Here is a 24,235-nt window from a genome sequence, read left to right on the forward strand (position 1 = left end):
GGACAGTGATTGTTCCTGTGAGTAGGAACTGGTTTTTGGTTCGGTTGCCGGGTGTTTTGGCACCGAAACCGTGTCTTTAGTTTTTTTCGGCTCCGACGAGATCTTTATTTTATTCGGTGTCGTGCCCTCTCGGTGCCGAGCAGCTTCGGTGTCGTGCCCTCTCGGTGCCGAGCAGCTTCGGTGCCGTGCTGTCTCTCGGTGCCGAGCAGCTTCGGTGCCGTGCTGTCTCTCGGTGCCGAGCAGCTTCGGTGCCGTGCTGTCTCTCGGTGCCGAGCAGCTTCGGTGCCGTGCTGTCTCTCGGTGCCGAGCAGCTTCGGTGCCGTGCTGTCTCTCGGTGCCGAGCAGCTTCGGTGCCGTGCTGTCTCTCGGTGCCGAGCAGCTTCGGTGCCGTGCTGTCTCTCGGTGCCGAGCAGCTTCGGTGCCGTGCTGTCTCTCGGTGCCGAGCAGCTTCGGTGCCGTGCTGTCTCTCGGTGCCGAGCAGCTTCGGTGCCGTGCTGTCTCTCGGTGCCGTGCTGTCTCTCGGTGCCGTGCTGTCTCTCGGTGCCGAGCAGCTTCGGTGCCGTGCTGTCTCTCGGTGCCGAGCAGCTTCGGTGCCGTGCTGTCTCTCGGTGCCGAGCAGCTTCGGTGCCGCTGTCTCGGTGCCGAGCAGCTTCGGTGCCGCTGTCTCGGTGTCGACCGTTTTCTGCACCACTCTCTCGGTCCCTAGATTGCTGCGTGCCTGTGTCTCGACCTGAGTCGGACGACTTCGGCATCAGCTCGCCCTTTTTCGGTGCCGATGGACGGTCACCAACTTTATGGGTTAAGCCATGGCCTGTTGGCAGTGGCGTCCCCTGGGCTTTCTCTGTTTTTTCGTGTGATCTTTGTTTCGACGTCTTACTCACGGTTGGTTGCTCTTCGACGTCGAACTCTTCGGAGTCTGAATCGGGGATGGAGAATGTTTCTTCTACCTCCTCCTCGAACCTTTGTTGTCCTGTCGGCGTGGACGCCATCTGCAACCTCCTGGCTCTTCGGTCTCTGAGCGTTTTTCTCGACCGAAACGCGCGACAGGCCTCACACTTCTCCTTGTGCTCGGGGGACAGGCACAAGTTACAGACCAAATGTTGGTCTGTACAAGGATATTTACTGTGGCATTTAGGACAGAATCGGAACGGGGTCCATTCCATCAGTCTCGATGTTGCACGCGGTCGGGCCGACCAGGCCCCGACGGGGGATCGAAAATACCCCGAAGGGCTACCGGAGCTCTTTAAGGTTCGGTGTTGATTTGCCCTAACTATCCAGATACCAAACGAAACAATACCGACAAATTTTCCCGAGATTCTGACTAACTTTCCGACCCAAAACACGGAGCGAAAAGGAACACGTCCGAACCCGATGGCGGAAAAAAAACAATCTAAGATGGAGTCGACGCCCATGCGCAATGGAACCGAAGTGGGAGGAGTCCCTCGGTCTCGTGACTCGAAAAGACTTCTTCGAAGAAAAGCAACTTGTAACACTCCGACCCAACACCAGACGGCGGACTATGCACAGCATGTGTATCTGCAGCTACACATGCCACCGAACATAAAGTACCTTTATTTTTGTAACACTGAGTGTATTCTTTTGTGTGTAAGTGCTGTGTAACTACAGTGGTTTTGCATGAGCTTTGCATGTCTCCTAGATAAGCCTTGGCAGCTCATCCATAACTACCTCTAGAGAGCCTGGCTTCTAGACACTGCTTACACTTCACTAAGAGGGGATACCGGGACCTGGTATAAGGTGTAATTACTTTGGGTATCCACCACACACCAGGCCAGCTTCCTACAGCCTGTATCCTCAAGTGTAGGAAGCAAGCTCTCTATATGGTGCACAGAGTCTCTGATGGATCCCTCTAGCTGTAGGAAGCTGGCTCTGTACATACTATATCAAAATGAGAGAGCGCGCACAGAGTCCAGGGGTTCCCCAACAGGCTTGACAGAGGCAATAATAGATGATACTTCCGATCTTTTTGTGGTAGTGTGGTCGAGCAGTTAGGCTTATCAGAGGGTAGTGTTAAGCATTTGTTGTACACACACAAGCAATAAGTGAAAACACACAATCAGTGACTTAACTCCAGGCCAATAGGTTTTTTATTTTATTTAGAAAAATATTATTTTCTTACTTTATTTTAAAACCACAAGATTCAGATTGCAGGTAAGTACATTAAATGCAAGGTACTTTGCATAGGTATAGTTAGAACTTTGAATAAAAACAGTAATGTACAGTTTTTCATAAAATGGCAATAAGCTGTTTTAAAAGTGGACACAGTGCAAATTTCAACAGTTCCTGGGGGAGCTAAGTACAGTTTAATTAATACGGTAAATAAAGCACTTACAAGTTCAGTCTCCAGGGCATAGGTAGCCCACAGTTATTCCTTTTTTTCTTGATTTGGTGGCGTGTTCAGTAGCTCTATACATCTGTCAGAAGTAATTTTGCTCCAGTTCTGGAGGCAACCTCCTTTCCACCCAGTACAGGCACTAGAATTCAGCGTTTTTTCATTGGAGAGGAATTTTAAAGCACACTGGACCCTTTTGTGGTCTGTACTTTTCCCGTTTCACTGACGGAAGGGCTGTCTTTGTGCTGTGGGGTAGGGTCACTGCACGGTTGTGAGTTGCACACTAGCTTGTGATGTATGTGGTCTGCTAGATATTAGGAAGAACCCCCTCCCCAACCATGGTTTTCTCAATAGGGGAAACCCCTCTTAAAGAACCCTCTAATCTGCAGTACTCCCTTTGCCACGTCCATATCCTTTTTCATCTGATGGAAGACAACATGTACTGCCGTTCCTAAGAGGGGTTCCCCTGTAAAAAAGCATCTTCATTTTGCCTGCCTACACCTCTTGTTTAAATCTGAAATCCTTTAACCAGGTGTATTTCTCTCCCCAAAGGTGGTACCACTTCAAATCCGCATGCTCACCATATTTTGTTTAGCGAGTGCACATTTAAGGCAGGTGTTGGCTTTTCCTCTCGAATGCCCGTTGTGTTCTCATTGTTGATGCCCACAATGGTTTGCAAATGTGCTAGTTAGCTATTGGCCACTAGGTGGCAGTTCTGTTCACGTTCCTGATCTTTATCTTTTCGCTTTCCTTTTCTGGAAGCTGTGCAATAGATGTTGGGGCATTCACTATTTCTAGTTATATATATTGTTATGGAGTACACAGAGGCACTGGTCTTTACGTACGTAGGGCTACTTTTGGGGTACTGGTATTTCTTCTCCAACCATCTTAGAAGCACAGATGTCATAAATGTATTCCTTCCCAGGTTTCGCATGCTAGGACATGCTGGTTTGAGTTTGTGAAAGGAATAAGGTCTCTACCAGGAAACATGCTTTTTGTTTGTTCCTCCTCAAGCTGTACCACATATGTATCGTATCTGCTGCTAACTTAATCCCAGTTCTATATCAAAGCATCTTCTGATATCATTGTCCAAGTCTATGCCTTCTTCAGGTGAGCATATTGATCTACTGCATGCCCTTTTCTATGGAACCTGAAGGCTGCAAAATAGTTCGTAATGTTACTCGAAGGAATTCTTGCTTTTGCAAGTTCCTCCTCTAGAGCTCCAAAAGTCCTTGAATCTCGATGCAATTCTAAAATCCTTAAGAGTAACAGCTAATTCATTTTCTTTTGGATAAGGGGCTGCCATTTTGGCAGCAAGTACAGTGTTTTTTGTAGACTTCAAGGACCCATTTGGAATTGGGGGAGTCTTCATCTACAAGGTAAACGTTTCCTTCGCTATTGAACCCCTATCTTTATTTTCTCCATCCAGATCTTGGTCGTCTTTTGGAATCAAGCCAGAGTCTGAAGGTTTGTCCCCAGCGGTGCCTTTATATTTTAACTGGTGGTACTTTTCATGCTTAGTTTTCCCGTCGACCACCAAACCAGTGGCACGGCGGGTGTGCATTTCTTGGGTTGTGAGCATATCAGCACCTTTTCAGAGTCTCTCTCCTGTCAAGGTCAACGTCATGTTGAACATCTAACTTCTCTTTGTGTCACATCAGTCTCCGCATGCACATTTGATGCTTCAGTCCCAAATCGCTGCAAAAAGTTTTTACAGGCCCGCGACTGCAGCAGGGTGTGCCCAATTCTTTGTCCCTTAATCTTTGAGTACTGGAGAGAAACTCCTTGCACAACCTACACCCTTGGACTTCTAGTTACAAACCTTGCATTTGTCCTTTTAGGATTTTTTTTATTAATGTAAAGGGGATATTTTTAATTTCTCAATAAGACTCTCACCCCACATCCGTACATTCTCTGTCCTGTGCAGCAGAAGTCTGGTTGGAAAACCTGAAATTTTAATCTCTCTCAGCATTCTTCTGTTTCCCTAGATAGTTACTATGGCTCTCTGATTTTCCTTCTTGTTGGTGTTTTCCTCAAAGTGCTCTGGCATCATCCCAGGTTCAATGGTGACCTGGAGCTCAGAACCATACCTTCAAAACCAATGGCAGACAAAGAGCCTTAAGATGGCGCCCACAGACTGTGAGCATACACATCATAAGGATGGTTATACCAACCTACTGGTCAATGCTAAGAAACAACTTTAAAAAATAATAAAAAAATAAACAGTTCTGGGCCAAACCACTAGCCGACAAAATGCACAGCATGAGTGTCCAGAAAATGTGTTCTGCAAACACATTTTGTAGCACCTTTTTAACATATGGTTATCAGCAGTCACATTTTGTAGCACCTTTTTAACATATGGTTATCAGCAGTTGCTTCCCAATACAACCAGACTGCTTGCAAACCGATTTCAGAACTAAAATAAAAAGTATGGCAAATAAAATAAAATAAAAAAAGACCGGAATGGGCAATATAAAAACAGCGAGTCAAAAAACACTCATGAGGGCTGATCCAAGATAAGTAAATAGAAAGCTCCCTTCATGCCGAAAATGAAAAATAACTGAAACCGATGTCTTCCACTTGCACGATTTCTTTCTATAAAAGTGTATGAAGCTTAAAAAAGAAAATTCTAAAAGCGGATATACCGTGAACACCTATCTTTAGGGTTTAGGTATTTAGAGAGAATCACATTGAGTACTCAAGAAAACCTGAATTTCACAATTAAGCCTAAATGGTTAAACAAAGCACACGAATAAGTGACTTTGGGTGTACAGCAGTTTTTAAACATAAAAGTACCGGTGTAGGAGTGGATTGCTAACAACCAAGATCAGAAATGCTTGCCTGGTGGCTCTGATGCCACTACATTTGAAGGTAAACTATTATGGGATTTGGGAAGATTTAGTCAGCAATTAACATGCGTTAAGTAGTTTAAAATAACTCCATTCACCAACCACTGCATGACACCAACACAACAAGCAGACTGGTAAAATGACAGTAGTTGTTATCACCATGAAGAATGCTGGTTCACTGATGATGCTTTGTTTTCTACAATACAAATCTCTTTTTACTGGTACCCTCTCACCCCAAATAAAGCAGATATCAAGGTAAGTAGTCTGCTGTAAAAATAATAATGAACCATTTTGTATTAATGGACCCCAATGGCAGGTTATAGCAATCGCTCCAACACTAGATCCACTTACTAGTATACTAAACATTTCTATTATGTTGTATAAAACATTTACAGCCTCACAAGAGTAGGTCCAACTCGTCTGCGTAAAAAATATGTGAATTGGAATGTCACAAATGAGAAAATATTAAATTCATATTAACATGTACTGACGCAAATGAATCCCTACAATACACATCTTTAAAAAGATGTTGATTTTCCTATTGCCCCATTCCCTAGTTGCCATGTTTAAAGGCAATGTGTATTAGTTAGCACGAGTAACAAAAAGAACCTGCAGCAGTTCAGTTATAACTAGGTTTATAGAAGTGAGGCTTTGTAGCTGAGAAAAGACCACAGTGTACTAAATGTAACAACAACTACTGTAATTGTACTTATAAAACTGTATTCCAATAGCAACACACAATCCATAGCAATGTGCCTAGCAATTCATGCAGTGATGTATGAAATCAAACTGTAGCACAAAAAAATTGTTCAATGCTAAAATGTAATGTTATACTTTAAGTGACCTAGTTTAAAGCACATTTTGATGAGATAGTAATCATCATCATAACAGATGCAGAAAATCAGTGGAAGCTTTCCCATGTACTGCCACATTGCCATCTATTAAAAAAGACTGAAGAACAATAAAAATCTTACGTAGCACCACAAGACCACTTTGCTCAAAACAGATTTTTACCATGTCTAATTTAGCTACCCTACAAATTAATTCTACTACTGCAAATTATGTGGGTGCAGCCTTAACATGCAAAGTATATAAACTTCAGTGAATGACCCCACATTTCTTAACCGCAATTAAAAAAAATACATTCCTAAAACAAGTAAACTACACACGCAGTTATGAAATTAAAGTGCTCACACCTCAAACTGTTGTAATCAGTATGGATTGCAATTCAACTTGAACTAAGGTGGTCAATTCTTGAAAAGTGAACCGACAATTCAATTTTCTAATATAACAAATACTGAGGGAAGTTTAAGAGGCTATTTTCTTTTAAAATGTAGTATTGGTGACTAAACATCCATTTGGAACGAAACAACCCATGCCAGTCTAGTATGCCCCCATCACAAACCAACCAACCAACCAAACACAATATAACTAAGGTATGCACTACTTGCCATTTCTCTGGACTCATCAGTGTAGTTAAAACTATCTGACAGAACTTCGATGTTGGTAGCACGTTCCAATTTGTCCCGTCGATCTGTTGAGATGTTAAATCTGACATGGTCTCCTTCCAGAAGTGTGACCTTGGACTTTGTATCTTTATCACCAAATGGAAGTTCTTTAGGAATAACAAAGTCAACTTTAATACGCCCCGGTAATGGATCGTTCTAGTGAACAGAAAGACGAGAAAACCCGTTATACAAACCAGTATGTTTCTCCTGTCAAAGAAAACCATTAATGTTTAATTACTGCTGATGCAATTCCAACTGAGTTACTTGCTACAAAAATGAAGTGAAGGTAAGAACAAGCCCAACTTTTAAGTTAAAAAAAATAATCAAACATTAAGTCAAGTGAAAATGATCTTCACATACCTTTCATAGAAGAAACAAATGGGTTCCAATGTCTAAGAAGCCTTTAAAGGCACGTCATTTGAAGGCGGACAGTAAGACTACTACAAGTTAGCTATTTGTTGTGTTAGTACTGTAAGATCTTCATTAATATATCAAAACACTAAAGAGTGCCTTTTGAAGCACAGAATCCTGTAACACTTAAGAGAACCACACTACTGTGTGCTTTATTTTGTGTTAACATTTGCCATTTTGTGACTTTAAGATGATAAATATATATTCAGACACTTATTTTTTGCCCTTTCAAAAAATAGAAATACGTTTTTTAAAAGCACAAAGCTGCTGTATGTTTTTTAGACACGTTTATTTTATAAATCAATGCTTTGGAGTCTTTTTTTTTAAACATTATGTAAGGAAATGCCTCCTTGGCATGGTTACCCCCTGACCTTTTGCCTTTGCTGATGCTATGTTTTGATTTGAAAGTGTACTGAGGCCTGCTAACCAGGCCCCAGCACCAGTGTTCTTTCCCTAACCTGTACTTTTGTTTACACAATTGGCACACCCTGGCATCCAGGTACGTCCCTTGTAACTGGTACCCCTGGTACCAAGGGCCCGATGCCAGGGAAGGTCTCTAAGGGCTGCACCATATCTTATGCCACCCTGGGGACCCCTCACTCAGCACAGACACACTGCTTGCCAGCTTGTGTGTGCTGGTGAGGACAAAACGAGTAAGTTGACATGGCACTCCCCTCAGGGTGCCATGCCAACCTCACACTGCCTATGCAGTATAGATAAGTCACCACTCTAGCAGGCCTTACACCCCTAAGGCAGGGTGCACTATACCATAGGTGAGGGCACCAGTGCATTAGCACTGTGCCCCTACAGTGTAAGCCAAACCTTAGACATTGTAAGTGCAGGGTAGCCATAAGAATATATGGTCTGGGAGTCTGTCAAACACGAACTCCACAGCACCATAATGGCTACACTGAAAACTGGGAAGTTTGGTATCAAACTTCTTAGCACAATAAATGCACACTGATGCCAGTTGTAAAGAAATGGCTCCCTGTTGCAGTTACCCCCCACTTTTTGCCTGATACTGATGCTGACTTGACTGAGAAGTGTGCTGGGACCCTGCTAGCCAGGCCCCAGCACCAGTGTTCTTTCACCTAAAATGTACTTTTGATTCCACAATTGGCACACCCTGGCATCCAGGTAATTCCCTTGTAACTGGTACCCAGGGCCCTGATGCCAGGGAAGGTCTCTAAGGGCTGCAGCATATCTTATGCCACCCTGGGGACCCCTCATTCAGCACAGACACACTGCTTGCCAGCTTGTGTGTGCTGATGAGAACAAAACGAGTAAGTCGACATGGCACTCCCCTCAGGGTGCCATGTAAACCTCACACTGCCTATGCAGTATAGATAAGTCACCCCTCTAGTAGGCCTTACAGCCCTAAGGCAGGGTGCACTATACCATAGGCGAGGGCACCAGTGCAAGAGCACTATGCCCCTACAGTGTCTAAGCAAAACCTTAGACATTGTAAGTGCAGGGTAGCCATAAAAGTATATGGTCTGGGAGTCTGTTTTACACGAACTCCACAGCACCATAATGGCTACACTGAATACTGGGAAGTTTGGTATCAAACTTCTCAGAATAATAAACCCACACTGATGCCAGTGTTGGATTTATTAAAAAATGCACACAGAGGGCATCTTAGAGATGCCCCCTGTATTTTACCCAATTGTTCAATGTAGGCTGACTGGTTCCAGCAGCCTGCCACACTAGAGACATGTTGCTGGCCCCATGGGGAGAGTGCCTTTGTCACTCTGAGGCCAGTAACAAAGCCTGCACTGGGTGGAGATGCTAACACCTCCCCCAGGCAGGAGCTGTAACACCTGGCGGTGAGCCTCAAAGGCTCACCCCTTTGTTCCAGCACCGCAGGACACTCCAGCTAGTGGAGTTGCCCGCCCCCTCCGGCCACGGCCCCCACTTTTGGCGGCAAGGCCGGAGGAAATAATGAGAATAACAAGGAGCCCCTAAGGTGTCCTGACCTGAAGTGACTAACTTTTAGAAATCCTCCATCTTGCAGATGGAGGATTCCCCCCAATAGGATTAGGGATGTGCCCCCCCTCCCCTTGGGAGGAGGCACAAAGAGGGTGTACCCACCCTCAGGGCTAGTAGCCATTGGCTACTAACCCCCCAGACCTAAACACGCCCTTAAATTTAGTATTTAAGGGCTCCCCTGAACCTAAGAATTTAGATTCCTGAAACTACAAGAAGAAGAAGACTGCTGAGCTGAAAAGCCCCTGCAGAGGAAGAACAGAAGACACCAACTGCTTTGGCCCCAGACTTACCGGCCTGTCTCCTGCCTTCCAAAGAAACCTGCTCCAGCGACGCTTTCCAAGGGACCAGCGACCTCTGAATCCTCTGAGGACTGCCCTGCTTCAAGAAAGACCAGAAACTCCAGAGGACAGCAGTACTGCTCCAAAAGAACTGCAACTTTGTTTCAAGGAGCAGATTTAAAGACCCCTGCAACTCCCCGCAAGAAGCGTGAGACTTGCAACACTGCACCCGGCGACCCCGACTCGACTGGTGGAGAACCAACACCTCAGGGAGGACCCTCCGGCGACTCCGAGACTGTGAGTAACCAAAGTTGTCCCCCCTGAGCCCCCACAGCGACGCCTGCAGAGGGAATCCCGAGGCTCCCCCTGACCGCGACTGCCTGAACTCCATTTCCCGACGGCTAGAAAAGACCCTGCACCCGCAGCCCCCAGCACCTAAAGGAACGGAACTCCTGTGCAGGAGTGACCCCCAGGAAGCCCTCTCCCTTGTCCAGGTGGTGGCTACCCCGAGGAGCCCCCCCCTTGCCTGCCTGCAACGCTGAAGAGATCCCTTGGTCTCTCATTGATTTACATTGAAAACCAGACGCTTGTTTCTACACTGCACCCGGCCGCCCCAGTGCCGCTGAGGGTGTACTTTTTGTGTGAACTTGTGTCCCCCCCGGTGCCCTACAAAACCCCCCTGGTCTGCCCTCCGAAGACGCGGGTACTTACCTGCTGGCAGACCGGAACCGGGGCACCCACTTCTCTCCATTGCAGCCTATGCGTTTTGGGCACCTCTTTGACCTCTGCACCTGACCGGCCCTGAGCTGCTGGTGTGGTAACTTTGGGGTTGCTCTGAACCCCCAACGGTGGGCTACCTTGGACCCAAACCTGAGACTTGTAAGTGATTTACTTACCTGACAAAACGAACAAAAACTTACCTCCCTCAGGAACTGGGAAAATTGCACTGTGTCCACTTTTAAAACAGCTTATTGTGTTTTATGTAAAAAGTATACATGCTAATGTAATGATTCAAAGTTCCTAAAGTACTTACCTGCAATACCTTTCAAATGAGATATTACATGTAGAATTTGAACCTGTGGTTCTTAAAATAAACTAAGAAAAGATATTTTTCTATAACAAAACCTATTGGCTGGATTTGTCTCTGAGTGTGTGTTCCTCATTTATTGCCTGTGTGTATGTACAACAAATGCTTAACACTACTCCTTTGATAAGCCTACTGCTCGACCACACTACCACAAAATAGAGCATTAGTATTATCTCTTTTTGCCACTATCTTACCTCTAAGGGGAACTGTAAGGAAATGCCTCCTTGGCATGGTTGCCCCCTGACTTTTTGCCTTTGCTGATGCTATGTTTACAATTGAAAGTGTGCTGAGGCCTGCTAACCAGGCCCCAGCACCAGTGTTCTTTCCCTAACCTGTACTTTTGTATCCACAATTGGCAGACCCTGGCATCCAGATAAGTCCCTTGTAACTGGTACTTCTGGTACCAAGGGCCCTGATGCCAAGGAAGGTCTCTAAGGGCTGCAGCATGTCTTATGCCACCCTGGAGACCTCTCACTCAGCACAGACACACTGCTTGCCAGCTTGTGTGTGCTAGTGAGGACAAAACGAGTAAGTCGACATGGCACTCCCCTCAGGGTGCCATGCCAGCCTCTCACTGCCTATGCAGTATAGGTAAGACACCCCTCTAGCAGGCCTTACAGCCCTAAGGCAGGGTGCACTATACCATAGGTGAGGGTACCAGTGCATGAGCCTGGTACCCCTACAGTGTCTAAACAAAACCTTAGACATTGTAAGTGCAGGGTAGCCATAAGAGTATATGGTCTGGGAGTCTGTCAAACACGAACTCCACAGCACCATAATGGCTACACTGAAAACTGGGAAGTTTGGTATCAAACTTCTCAGCACAATAAATGCACACTGATGCCAGTGTACATTTTATTGTAAAATACACCACAGAGGGCACCTTAGAGGTGCCCCCTGAAACTTAACCGACTATCTGTGTAGGCTGACTAGTTTTAGCAGCCTGCCACAAACCGAGACATGTTGCTGGCCCCATGGGGAGAGTGCCTTTGTCACTCTGAGGCCAGTAACAAAGCCTGCACTGGGTGGAGATGCTAACACCTCCCCCAGGCAGGAGTTGTCACACCTGGCGGTGAGCCTCAAAGGCTCACCTCCTTTGTGCCAACCCAGCAGGCCACTCCAGCTAGTGGAGTTGCCCGCCCCCTCCGGCCAGGCCCCACTTTTGGCGGCAAGGCCGGAGAAAATAATGAGAAAAACAAGGAGGAGTCACTGGCCAGTCAGGACAGCCCCTAAGGTGTCCTGAGCTGAAGTGACTAACTTTTAGAAATCCTCCATCTTGCAGATGGAGGATTCCCCCAATAGGGTTAGGATTGTGACCCCCTCCCCTTGGGAGGAGGCACAAAGAGGGTGTACCCACCCTCAGGGCTAGTAGCCATTGGCTACTAACCCCCCAGACCTAAACACGCCCTTAAATTTAGTATTTAAGGGCTACCCTGAACCCTAGAAAATTAGATTCCTGCAACTACAAGAAGAAGGACTGCCTAGCTGAAAAACCCCTGCAGAGGAAGACCAGAAGACGACAACTGCCTTGGCTCCAGAAACTCACCGGCCTGTCTCCTGCCTTCCAAAGATCCTGCTCCAGCGACGCCTTCCGAAGGGACCAGCGACCTCGACATCCTCTGAGGACTGCCCCTGCTTCGAAAAGACAAGAAACTCCCGAGGACAGCGGACCTGCTCCAAGAAAAGCTGCAACTTTGTTTCCAGCAGCTTTAAAGATCCCTGCAAGCTCCCCGCAAGAAGCGTGAGACTTGCAACACTGCACCCGGCGACCCCGACTCGGCTGGTGGCGATCCAACACCTCAGGAGGGACCCCAGGACTACTCTGATACTGTGAGTACCAAAACCTGTCCCCCCTGAGCCCCCACAGCGCCGCCTGCAGAGGGAATCCCGAGGCTTCCCCTGACCGCGACTCTTTGAATCCAAAGTCCCGACGCCTGGGAGAGACCCTGCACCCGCAGCCCCCAGGACCTGAAGGACCGGACTTTCACTGGAGAAGTGACCCCCAGGAGTCCCTCTCCCTTGCCCAAGTGGAGGTTTCCCCGAGGAACCCCCCCCTTGCCTGCCTGCAGCGCTGAAGAGATCCCGAGATCTCTCATAGACTAACATTGCGAACCCGACGCTTGTTTCTACACTGCACCCGGCCGCCCCCGCGCCGCTGAGGGTGAAATTTCTGTGTGGACTTGTGTCCCCCCCGGTGCCCTACAAAACCCCCCTGGTCTGCCCTCCGAAAACGCGGGTACTTACCTGCAAGCAGACCGGAACCGGGGCACCCCCTTCTCTCCATTCTAGCCTATGTGTTTTGGGCACCACTTTGAACTCTGCACCTGACCGGCCCTGAGCTGCTGGTGTGGTGACTTTGGGGTTGCTCTGAACCCCCAACGGTGGGCTACCTTGGACCAAGAACTAAGCCCTGTAAGTGTCTTACTTACCTGGTAAAACTAACAAAAACTTACCTCCCCCAGGAACTGTGAAAATTGCACTAAGTGTCCACTTTTAAAACAGCTATTTGTCAATAACTTGAAAAGTATACATGCAATTTTTATGATTTAAAGTTCCTAAAGTACTTACCTGCAATACCTTTCAAATGAGATATTACATGTAGAATTTGAACCTGTGGTTCTTAAAATAAACTAAGAAAAGATATTTTTCTATACAAAACCTATTGGCTGGATTTGTTTCTGAGTGTGTGTACCTCATTTATTGTCTATGTGTATGTACAACAAATGCTTAACACTACTCCTTGGATAAGCCTACTGCTCGACCACACTACCACAAAATAGAGCATTAGTATTATCTATTTTTACCACTATTTTACCTCTAAGGGGAACCCTTGGACTCTGTGCATGCTATTCCTTACTTTGAAATAGCACATACAGAGCCAACTTCCTACAGGAACCCTTGGACTCTGTGCATGCTATTCCTTACTTTGAAATAGCACATACAGAGCCAACTTCCTACACCAGTGTACATTTTATTGTAACATACACCCCAGAGGGCACCTTAGAGGTGCCCCCTGAAACCTTAACCAACTACCTGTGTAGGCTGACTGGTTCCAGCAGCCTGCCACACTCGAGACATGTTGCTGGCCACATGGGGAGAGTGCCTTTGTCACTCTGTGGCTAGGAACAAAGCCTGCACTGGGTGGAGATGCTTATCCCCTCCCCCTTGCAGGAGCTGTACACCTGGCGGTGAGCCTCAAAGGCTCACCCCCTTTGTTACAGCACCACAGGGCATTCCAGCTAGTGGAGTTGCCCGCCCCCTCCGGCCACGGCCCCACTTTTGGCAGCAAGGCCGGAGGAGATGAGAAAAACAAGGAGGAGTCACTGGCCAGTCAGGACAGCCCCTAAGGCAACCTGAGCTGAAGTGACTCTGACTTTTAGGAATCCTCCATCTTGCAGATGGAGGATCCCCCCAATAGGGATAGGAATGCGACCCCCTCCCCTTGGGAGGAGGCACAAAGAGGGTGTAGCCACCCTCAAGGACAGTAGCCATTGGCTACTGCCCTCCCTGTCCTAAACACACCCCTAAATTCTGTATTTAGGGGATTCCCTGAACCTAGGAGCTCAGATTCCTGCAACCTAAGAAGGGGACTGCTGAACTGAAAAACCCTGAAGAGAAGACGGCGACACCAACTGCTTTGGCCCCAGCTCTACCGGCCTGTCTCCCCACTTCTAAAGACACTGCTCCAGCGACACTTTCCCCAGGACCAGCGACCTCTGAATCCTCAGAGGACTGCCCTACTCTAGAAGGACCAAGAAACTCCCGAGGACAGCGGCTCTGTTCACCCAAGACTGCAACTTTGTTTCAAAGGAGCAACTTTAAACAACCTGTGTTTCCCGCCGGAAGCGTGAGACTTGCTACTCTGCACCAGACGCCCCCGGCTCGACTTGTGGAGAAACAACACTTCAGGGAGGACTCCCCGGCGGCTACGAGACCGTGAGTAGCCAGAGTTGCCCCCCCACAGCGACGCCTGCAGAGGGAATCCAGAGGCTCCCCCTGACCGCGACTGCCTGACTCCCAGATCCCGACGCCTGGAAAAGACTCTGCACCCGCAGCCCCCAGGACCTGAAAGATCGGAACTCCAGTGCAGGAGTGACCCCCAGGAGACCCTCTCCCTTGCCCAGGTGGTGGCTACCCAGAGGAGCCCCCCCCCCCCTTGCCTGCATCGCTGAAGAGACCCCTTGGTCTCCCATTGATTTCAATTACAAACCAGACGCGTGTTTGCACACTGCACCCGGCTGCCCCCGTGCTGCTGAGGGTGCACTTTCTGTGCTGACTTGTGTCCCCCCCGGTGCCCTACAAAACCCCCCTGGTCTGCCCTCCGAAGACGCGGGTACTTACCTGCTGGCAGACTGGAACCGGGGCACCCCCTTCTCCATTGAAGCCTATGCGTTTTGGGCACCACTTTGAACTCTGCACCTGACCGGCCCTGAGCTGCTGGTGTGGTAACTTTGGGGTTGCTCTGAACCCCCAACGGTGGGCTACCTTGGACCCAAACTTGAACCCGTAGGTGGTTTACTTACCTGCAAAAACTAACCAACTCTTATTCCCCCTAGGAACTGTGAAAATTGCACTGTGTCTAGTTTTAAAATAGCTATATGCGATTTATGTGAAGACTGTATATGCTATTTTGATTATTCAAAGTTCCTAAAGTACCTACCTGCAATACCTTTCATTTAAAGTATTACATGTAAAATGTGAGCCTGTGGTTCTTAAAATAAACTAAGAAAAGATATTTTTCTATACAAAAACCTATTGGCCTGGAATGGTCTCTGAGTGTGTGTTCCTCATTTATTGCTTGTGTGTGTACAACAAATGCTTAACACTACTCCTTTGATAAGCCTACTGCTCGACCACACTACCACAAAATAGAGCATTAGTATTATCTCTTTTTGCCACTATCTTACCTCTAAGGGGAACCCTTGGACTCTGTGCATACTATTCCTTACTTTGAAATAGTGCATACAGAGCCAACTTCCTACACATTATGACACACAGATTTTATATGCTCAGATCCCTATAAGTTGGTTTTCGTTTTAGAAGTCTTTCAAAGTCACAAGGTTTGATTGACTCCTTCCACAACTGGTAATGAGCATGAGCACTGAGTCAATGTTAGACTTTTCCGCACAGTGGTTGAAAGTAGTATGGATTGGTTTGTTAACACTATATGATGCACATGTGTACTGTAGAAAGCTAATTGAAAGACTACCTCTGATCAGAGCCACATGTCTGGGAAGGAGTGTGGGCACAAGTAAATCTACTGCACTAAACGCTTCAAATAAAATGCTTATGAGTAACATTTTCTGTTTGTAACGTGTTATTGTAGATACAGATGCTCTGCATAGACTGTAAAGCATTACCCGCCTTTAAGCAGTGGCTCGCGTGTGGATGACGCAGATGTCTGAAATAAGGGCCTTAAGACCACCTGGCCAATCACAGCCTGTTTGGCTAGAATAGGAGTAGAACGTTGTTTAGTAAACCTGTGTGGGGATGACCATGTAGTTGTCTTGCATATGTCGGTTAGTGGAGTGTTTCCTAAGAAGGCCATGGTTGTAGCCCTCTTGCAAGCATAGTGGTTCCTAGGGGTAACTGGGAGGGATCTCTAGATTTGCTGTGTATGGATGTCTGGATACACTTGACTATCAATCTAACAATTCCTGCTTTAGATATAGGTGGCCCCCTCTGAAGCTTTGCAAAGGCCGTAAACAGTTAGTCCACCTTGCAAAATCCAGGTACAAGAGCACGCTTTATGTCTAGGGTATTAAGTGGTCTCTGCCACAGAGTCTGGCTGGGGAAGGAAGACTGGCACTCTATTGCCTGATTTTGATGGAAAAGAGAAACCTCCTTAGGAAGGAACTTGAGGTTTGTCCTCAGCACCAAACTGTCCCTGTGAACATGAATAAAAGGGTTCTTGCAGTGTGAGGACTTGCAACTCACTAATGCAGCATAAACAAGTTATTGCAACCTGGAAGGCTACCTTCTAGAACAGTCAGTGATGGGGCCAAGAATGTAAGGCCTCAAACGGGGGAGCCATGTGTCTGGTAAGACAATATTAAGGTTAAAGACTTGTGTTGGTGAAAACCTGGAAGGAATGATTATTGAGGAATTCTATAAATGCTTTCATTACAGGTATGCCTAAGAGGGAGGAATGCTTCCTGTGTAACATGCATGAGGTTAATTCCGCTAAATGAAGTCATATTGAGATGTGGGCTAGGCACAACTTCTGGAGATTGGGTCAATAATATCCAGGACAGCAGACTTTAAAGGGTTTTGCTCATTAGCGTTGCAGTACTGGACGCATCCTTTCCACTGTACTGCATAGCATGGCTGTGGGATAGACCAAAGCACTCCCACAAGATGTCCATGCACTTATGGTGACCCAGGTAACCAAATTTTAAGACCTCAAGTGCGACATCATTAGATTGAGTTGATGGGGATCCGGGTGCCTGATATGCCCTTGATTCCTGGTGAGAAGGTCCAGCCTATTGGAGAGCTTCTTATGGGGGATGATCCCCCATCAATTTGTGACAAATGCCAGGGATGTTTGGCCCGGTGGGATCCTGGGGGTTGTTAGGATGAGGGTTTGCAATGTTTTCCACATCTTCTGCACCACCAAATGCAAGAAGCAGGAAAGTTTGAAAAGCACAAGCAAAGGTCCCAAGCAAAGGTCCCTCCAATAGGAAATTCATAGTGCATTGCAGATGGACCGTGGGTTTGAGCATATGGAGTTGCTGTTTGGGCATTTTGCTCTCTCAGATGGGGCAGATAGTTCTTAATATGGCTTGCCCCAGCAGTGGAAATACAGGTGCAAAATATGCTGGCGGAGTTCCCACTCGTGGACTTGCTTATGTGTCCCGCTTAGAAGGTGTGCCATGTAATTGTCCACCCCAGGAGGTACTCCGTCATCAAGTGAATGAGGCTGTGGAGAGTCCAATGCCAGACTGAGCCAGCAGGGAATGAGTTTAAGCGGGTGCCCCCTGCTCTTATAAGGAGTGTATGGCAGTCATGCCTGGCCTGACCAGAACAGAATTGAATGGTAGAAAAGCCTTAAGGATGAGGCATATCGCCAATAGCTCAAGGTAACTAATGTGATGGCCCTGCTGCTTGGCAGGCCACATACCCTGCACTGTGTCCTGATCGAGAAAGATAAAAACTTGCTAAAGTCCAAGCCAAACAATATATGGCAGGTGTATTCAGAGCCTGCGTATCTACAGCAACACATGCTACAAACAAATATGCATTCTTCCACTAAAAATTAGGGGGGGTGGGGGGGTGGTGGACTGGGGGGGGGGGGTGGGGGGGTGGACGGGGGGGCCGGGTCTCAGAATAAAAATGGGCAAAGATGCAGGAACCAGAGTGTATGTACGATCTCAAGCTAGAATTAGACAGACATTTTCTCGAGTCATTAGGTACAATTTTGTAGTCAAAAACAGCACAGGTGCCTTAACAAAGTGTACACTCCAACTGGTGAGAACAACCATTTAAGATGGCGTCTAGAATGCATGGCTTAGGAGTAGAAGCATGCCTGTGGTCAACTGTAAAGAAATGGCTCCCTGTTGCAGTTACCCCCCACTTTTTGCCTGATACTGATGCTGACTTGACTGAGAAGTGTGCTGGGACCCTGCTAACCAGGCCCCAGCACCAGTGTTCTTTCACCTAAAATGTGTTTTTGATTCCACAATTGGCACACCCTGGCATCCAGGTAAGTCCCTTGTAACTGGTACCCCTGGTACCAAGGGCCCTGATGCCAGGGAAGGTCTCCAAGGGCTGCAGCATATCTTATGCCACCCTGGGGACCCCTCACTCAGCACAGACACTGCTTGCCAGCTTGTGTGTGCTGATGAGAACAAAACGAGTAAGTCGACATGGCACTCCCCTCAAGGTGCCATGCCAACCTCACACTGCCTATGCAGTATAGATAAGTCACCCCTCTAGTAGGCCTTACAGCCCTAAGGCAGGGTGCACTATACCATAGGTGAGGGCATATGTGCATGAGCACTATGCCCCTACAGTGTCTAAGCAAAACCTTAGACATTGTAAGTGCAGGGTAGCCATAAGAGTATATGGTCTGGGAGTCTGTTTTACATGAACTCCACAGCTCCATAATGGCTACACTGAATACTGGGAAGTTTGGTATCAAACTTCTCAGAGTAATAAACCCACACTGATGCCGGTGTTGGATTTATTAAAAAATGCACACAGAGGCCATCTTAGAGATACCCCCTGTATTTTACCCAATTGTTCAGTGCAGGACTGACTGGTCTGTGCCAGCCTGCTGCTGAGAGACGAGTGTCTGACCTCATGCGGTGAGAGCCTTTGTGCTCTGAGGACAGAAACAAAGCCTGCTCTGGGTGGAGGTGCTTCACACCTCCCCCCTGCAGGAACTGTAACACCTAGCAGTGAGCTTCAAAGGCTCAAGCTTCGTGTTACAATGCCCCAGGGCACTCCAGCTAGTGGAGATGCCCACCCCCTGGACACAGCCCCCACTTTTGGTGGCAAGTCCAGGAGAGATAATGAGAAAAACAAGGAGGAGTCACTGGCCAGTCAGGACAGCCCCTAAGGTGTCCTGAGCTGAGGTGACTCTGACTTTTAGAAATCCTCCATCTTGTAGAAGGAGGATTCCCCCAATAGGATTAGGGATGTGACCCCCTCCCCTTGGGAGGAGGCACAAAGAGGGTGTACCCACCCTCAGGGCTAGTAGCCATTGGCTACTAACCCCCCCAGACCTAAACACGCCCTTAAATTTAGTATTTAAGGGCTCCCCTGAACCTAAGAATGTAGATTCCTGAAACTACAAGAAGAAGAAGACTGCTGAGCTGAAAAACCCCTGCAGAGGAAGAACAGAAGACACCAACTGCTTTGGTCCCAGTCCTACCGGCCTGTCTCCTGCCTTCCAAAGAACCCTGCTCCAGCGACGCTTTCCAAGGGACCAGCGACCTCTGAATCCTCTGAGGACTGCCCGACTTCAAGAAAGACAAGAAACTCCTGAGGACAGCGGCACTGCTCCAAAAGAACTGCAACTTTGTTTCAAGGAGCAGACTTAAAGACCCCTGCAACTCCCCGCAAGAAGCGTGAGACTTGCAACACTGCACCCGGCGACCCCGACTCGACTGGTGGAGAACCAACACCTCAGGGAGGACCCTCCGGCGACTCCGAGACCGTGAGTAACCAAAGTTGTCCCCCCTGAGCCCCCACAGCGACGCCTGCAGAGGGAATCCCGAGGCTCCCCCTGACCGCGACTGCCTGAACTCCCTTTCCCGACGCCTGGAAAAGACTGCACCCGCAGCCCCCAGCACCGAAAGGAACGGAACTCCTGTGCAGGAGTGACCCCCAGGAGGCCCTCTCCCTTGCCCAGGTGGTGGCTACCCCGAGGAGCCCCCCCTTGCCTGCCTGCAACGCTGAAGAGATCCCTTGATCTCTCATTGATTTACATTGAAAACCTGACGCTTGTTTCTACACTGCACCCGGCCGCCCCAGTGCCGCTGAGGGTGTACTTTTTGTGTGAACTTGTGTCCCCCCCGGTGCCCTACAAAACCCCCCTGGTCTGCCCTCCGAAGACGCGGGTACTTACCTGCTGGCAGACCGGGGCACCCCCTTCTCTCCATTGCAGCCTATGCGTTTTGGGCACCTCTTTGACCTCTGCACCTGACCGGCCCTGAGCTGCTGGTGTGGTAACTTTGGGGTTGCTCTGAACCCCCAACGGTGGGCTACCTTGGACCCAAACCTGAGACTTGTAAGTGATTTACTTACCTGACAAAACTAACAAAAACTTACCGCCCCCAGGAACTGTGAAAATTGCACTGTGTCCACTTTTAAAACAGCTTATTGTGTTTTATGTAAAAAGTATACATGCTAATGTAATGATTCAAAGTTCCTAAAGTACTTACCTGCAATACCTTTCAAATGAGATATTACATGTAGAATTTGAACCTGTGGTTCTTAAAATAAACTAAGAAAAGATATTTTTCTCTAACAAAACCTATTGGCTGGATTTGTCTCTGAGTGTGTGTTCCTCATTTATTGCCTGTGTGTATGTACAACAAATGCTTAACACTTCTCCTTTGATAAGCCTACTGCTCGACCACACTACCACAAAATAGAGCATTAGTATTATCTCTTTTTGCCACTATCTTACCTCTAAGGGGAACTCTTGGACTCTGTGCATACTATTCCTTACTTTGAAATAGTGCATACAGAGCCAACTTCCTACATCAACACACAGATTTTTACATTAAAAGGGAGACAATATGCTATAAACAGCACAACATGTAATGTTTGAATCATTCACAGTAGGCAGACTAATTATGCAAAACATTACAAATCCATTTTTTCCCATAAAATCATGCTTTTTATAGATGTAACCAAGAACATTTTGTTAGCAGTACATTCCTGAACGTCTTAATTAATGGTTCTCTACAAAGACTGATGCAAAATGAAAGTTTAAAGTTCCGTGTTTAAACAAGATGTCCGTGGCAAATGCAATGAAAGCATACATACGCCAAGATAGCTATGATCATATGGAAGTATAAAAGGTGTGATTTGCAAATGTTTCAAAGCAAAGTCTATGTAACAATAATATAAATGCAACATACCTGGTTTTTGTTAGGTATTTTTGGGATAACTTTGGTTACCGTGCCCTCAAAATACTCAATGCTGATGTCTTCAAAAATAACCGTCCCCTGAGGTAGCAACCTTACATCTGTTGCAACCTCTTTACCCTGTAAAAATATTACATTTTAATTACAATCACCAATTACAAACGGATGAAATACAAGAATATTTATAAAAAAAAAAAGAAAAAAAAGTTTCTTACATTTCTATCCTTGATTGTAAACTCCACATCATCACCAGGCTGCAAGGCTTCTAGGTCAACTTTAAATTCACTGTAGTGAAAGAATATTTCCTTTACTACATCACCTCTTTCGATGAATCCAAAGGCTTCCTAAAGGACAAGACAAAGTAGCTAAATTAGGCCTTGTTAAATTACTTCAAGGAATTATGCCTTAAGAGCGGATTGACGGATACCGTAAAAAGTGCAGAACCACATTCAATTTTAAGATCTTATATTTCCCTAACACTTATTCACCGAACTGGGAGGAGAGAGGGTCAGTCAGGAATACACAGGTAGAGTATCCACCAGAAGGCATAAGCTACCTTGCACTCATCTATTTGCAGCATGCAGTGTTGCAGATTCACATGCTATGCACACTCCTGTCATCTATATGGTGCTTGGCTCTACAACTTGCTTTTCTCGAAGAAGTCTCATTGCTGACGTGACGTCAAGACAACGCTTCTTCGAGGTAATGTGCATTTTCAATGGCTCCTTTGTTAGACTGTTCAATATTCCCCCTTCATTATGGTGAGTGAGAATGGAGCTAGTGAAGACATAGAAATAGTCGAGCATTATATGTGTAACAGTAAAATATATGTACATATCTCTATATACAAGGAATCAGATATCAGCAAATGCCTACCTGGAGGGTGCATTTGATTCTGGAGCACTACACGCTACGAATAAATGCTTGCAGGGTCAGTCACATGCTCTATTCATCACATGTACTGGGTGCAGATACACGTCTATGTACAGATGGTAAAGCAGTTCTCGTCTTGCAGTGGCTTTAGTCATCCAATTGTGCAGATGTCTGGAATAGGGTATAAGTTTTTCCATCAAGAGATTGCTGTCTTGCTTGGACATCAACAAAATAGTGCTTAGTAATGTGTGTGCACGTTTGCCCATGTAGGAGCCTTGCAAATTTGAGCTAAAGAGATGTTACCCAGAAAAGCCTTAGCAGCACCTTTCTTCTATTAGAATGTGCCTATGGAACTCTTTGTAATCTTGGTTTTGCTTCTTTGTAACATATCTGTATGCATGTGAGTTTCCATTTCGCAATTCCAACTTTAGAAATCGTGTTTCCATTTTTAGGGTTTGAGAACACAATGAACAACTGTTGTGTGTACCTAAAAGTTTTAGTCCTGCTAATGTAATACATTTCAACACTCTGGAGCTCAAGTGTATGAAGTCCTCTTGCAGCAACTGTCTCTTGCTTTGGAAAAGAAAGACTGATAGATCAAGTGTCTGATTTAGGTGAAAAGGTGAAACAACTTTTGGAAGAAATTGTAGATTTGTCCCTAGTCATACCTTATCTTGAGAAATCGGAGTAAGGTTCTTCTATAAGAGCATTTATCTCAATAACCCTTCTTAATGTGGTTAAAGCCACCAGGAAAGCAATCTTCCATGACAGTAACTGTAATGGACAGGAATGGAATGGCTCAAAAGGTGTTAACATTAACCTCATAAGTACAAAATTAAACTTCCATGATGAGACTGGTGGAGCCCGTGGAGGAATTCTTATTAACTTCTATAAAAGCCTTAATAATCGGTGTACAGAAAAGTGGTTCGAGATATGCTGCAATCGCTGCAATGTGCAGTCGTATGGAAGTGTACGCTAGTCATGATTTCCATAAGAGTAATAAATGGGATACTATCTGTTGTACAGTGGGAGTGGAAGATCTATGTCCTGTGTTACACAGTAATGGACAAGCCTTTTCCACTTATCTGCGTAACAAGCTCTAGCTGTTGCCGGCTTGCCTCTCTTAGAATGTCCATACACTCTTGCGGTAACTGTCTAACCTTATGGCCTTAGGAGCTAAATTGCAAGGCTGAGTTGGATGGTTAGTTGTTGGTATGCCCAACCCTGCCATTGCTGTGAATAGAGCCTCTTGTGAGGTACTAGGGACATGTAGTGTACCAGGGTTGTCATGCCCCTGTGGGGGGCTTCAAGAAGCATCTTGAGATGTCAGTTTCCTGATAAGATAAGGAATGCATGGGTGAGGCGGAAAAGAAAAGTCAGAATTCACTGATCAATTCATCCATAGTGCATTGTCCATGGACTGTGAGTGGTGGTACTTGGAGGTAACGTTTAAGCATTTTGCATGATCTGCGGTGGCGAAGAAGTTTACATCCCTCATGGCTGCAAGTAGGGTGAAGTAACCTTTGCCACCTTGCTAGTGGTATGACTGCTATTGCTTTTGATAAGACTGAATCTCTGTGGTGGAGGTTTTGACAGCATCCAGCCCGATACCTATGAAAGGACTTTTGCCTAGGTGTTCTGGACTGCAATGCGCCCATGGTTTTTGCAGTCTCTGTATCCTCCATTATTTTTTCAAATTGGGTATATACCTCAGGGCCAAAAAGGTGTTCCTTGTCAAATGGGAAACTAAGTAGGTGTTACTGTACCTCTGGTTCAATCCTTGAGATGTGCAGCCAAGCATTTCTGCACAGTATAATAGAGGAATTCATCCCTCAAGCAGAGGTGTCCACAACGTCTAGGGCGCATCTAATTGTTGCAATCAAAATTTGTTCTCTCTCAGTAATTAGCTCCTCCCCTCTTTTTATATTGGTCCAGGAGATGTTTTAACAGATCCTCCATGTCATCCCAAGTAGCCCTGTTGCAATACAAGAGCAAGCCCACCGAGTTGGCTACACACTAGTGAGCAGCATGTCCAAATGCCAGGCACTTACTAGCGCTGGATTTTAGAGTGTCTCCACTAAGAAGTCACTTTCCTCATATGGGGTTTGCATCTGGACCCTAGAATATGCAGCTGCACACTGAAGGACACTGTGGTATGAAGAAGTGTCATCTGGTGGTGATGCTTTGACTGGGACTGGCAACATCAATGTCAGGTAAAACATCATCATCATATGCACCTCAAGGATCCAGGCTATCTGGCGGCATTCCCTGAAAGACTTCATCATGAGTAAT

The 24,235-nt window shown here is 46.5% G+C and overlaps 1 protein-coding gene across 8 annotated transcripts in view; it reads right to left on the minus strand.

The window, feature by feature from the left end:
- The window catches only part of CSDE1 (cold shock domain containing E1), a 522,536-nt gene that overhangs the window by 267,317 nt on the left and 230,984 nt on the right, over positions 1-24,235 (minus strand). For all 8 annotated transcript variants that reach the window (XM_069238744.1, XM_069238741.1, XM_069238743.1 and 5 more), the window contains 3 exons: positions 21,286-21,414; positions 21,065-21,190; positions 6,651-6,863 (listed from right to left, as the gene is read on the minus strand). In XM_069238744.1, the coding sequence (XP_069094845.1) occupies positions 6,651-6,863; positions 21,065-21,190; positions 21,286-21,414 (468 nt within the window). The remainder of the gene's footprint in view (positions 1-6,650; positions 6,864-21,064; positions 21,191-21,285; positions 21,415-24,235) is intronic.

Source organism: Pleurodeles waltl, chromosome 6 (assembly GCF_031143425.1).
Source record: "Pleurodeles waltl isolate 20211129_DDA chromosome 6, aPleWal1.hap1.20221129, whole genome shotgun sequence".
In the NCBI taxonomy this organism is placed as follows: domain Eukaryota; kingdom Metazoa; phylum Chordata; class Amphibia; order Caudata; family Salamandridae; genus Pleurodeles; species Pleurodeles waltl.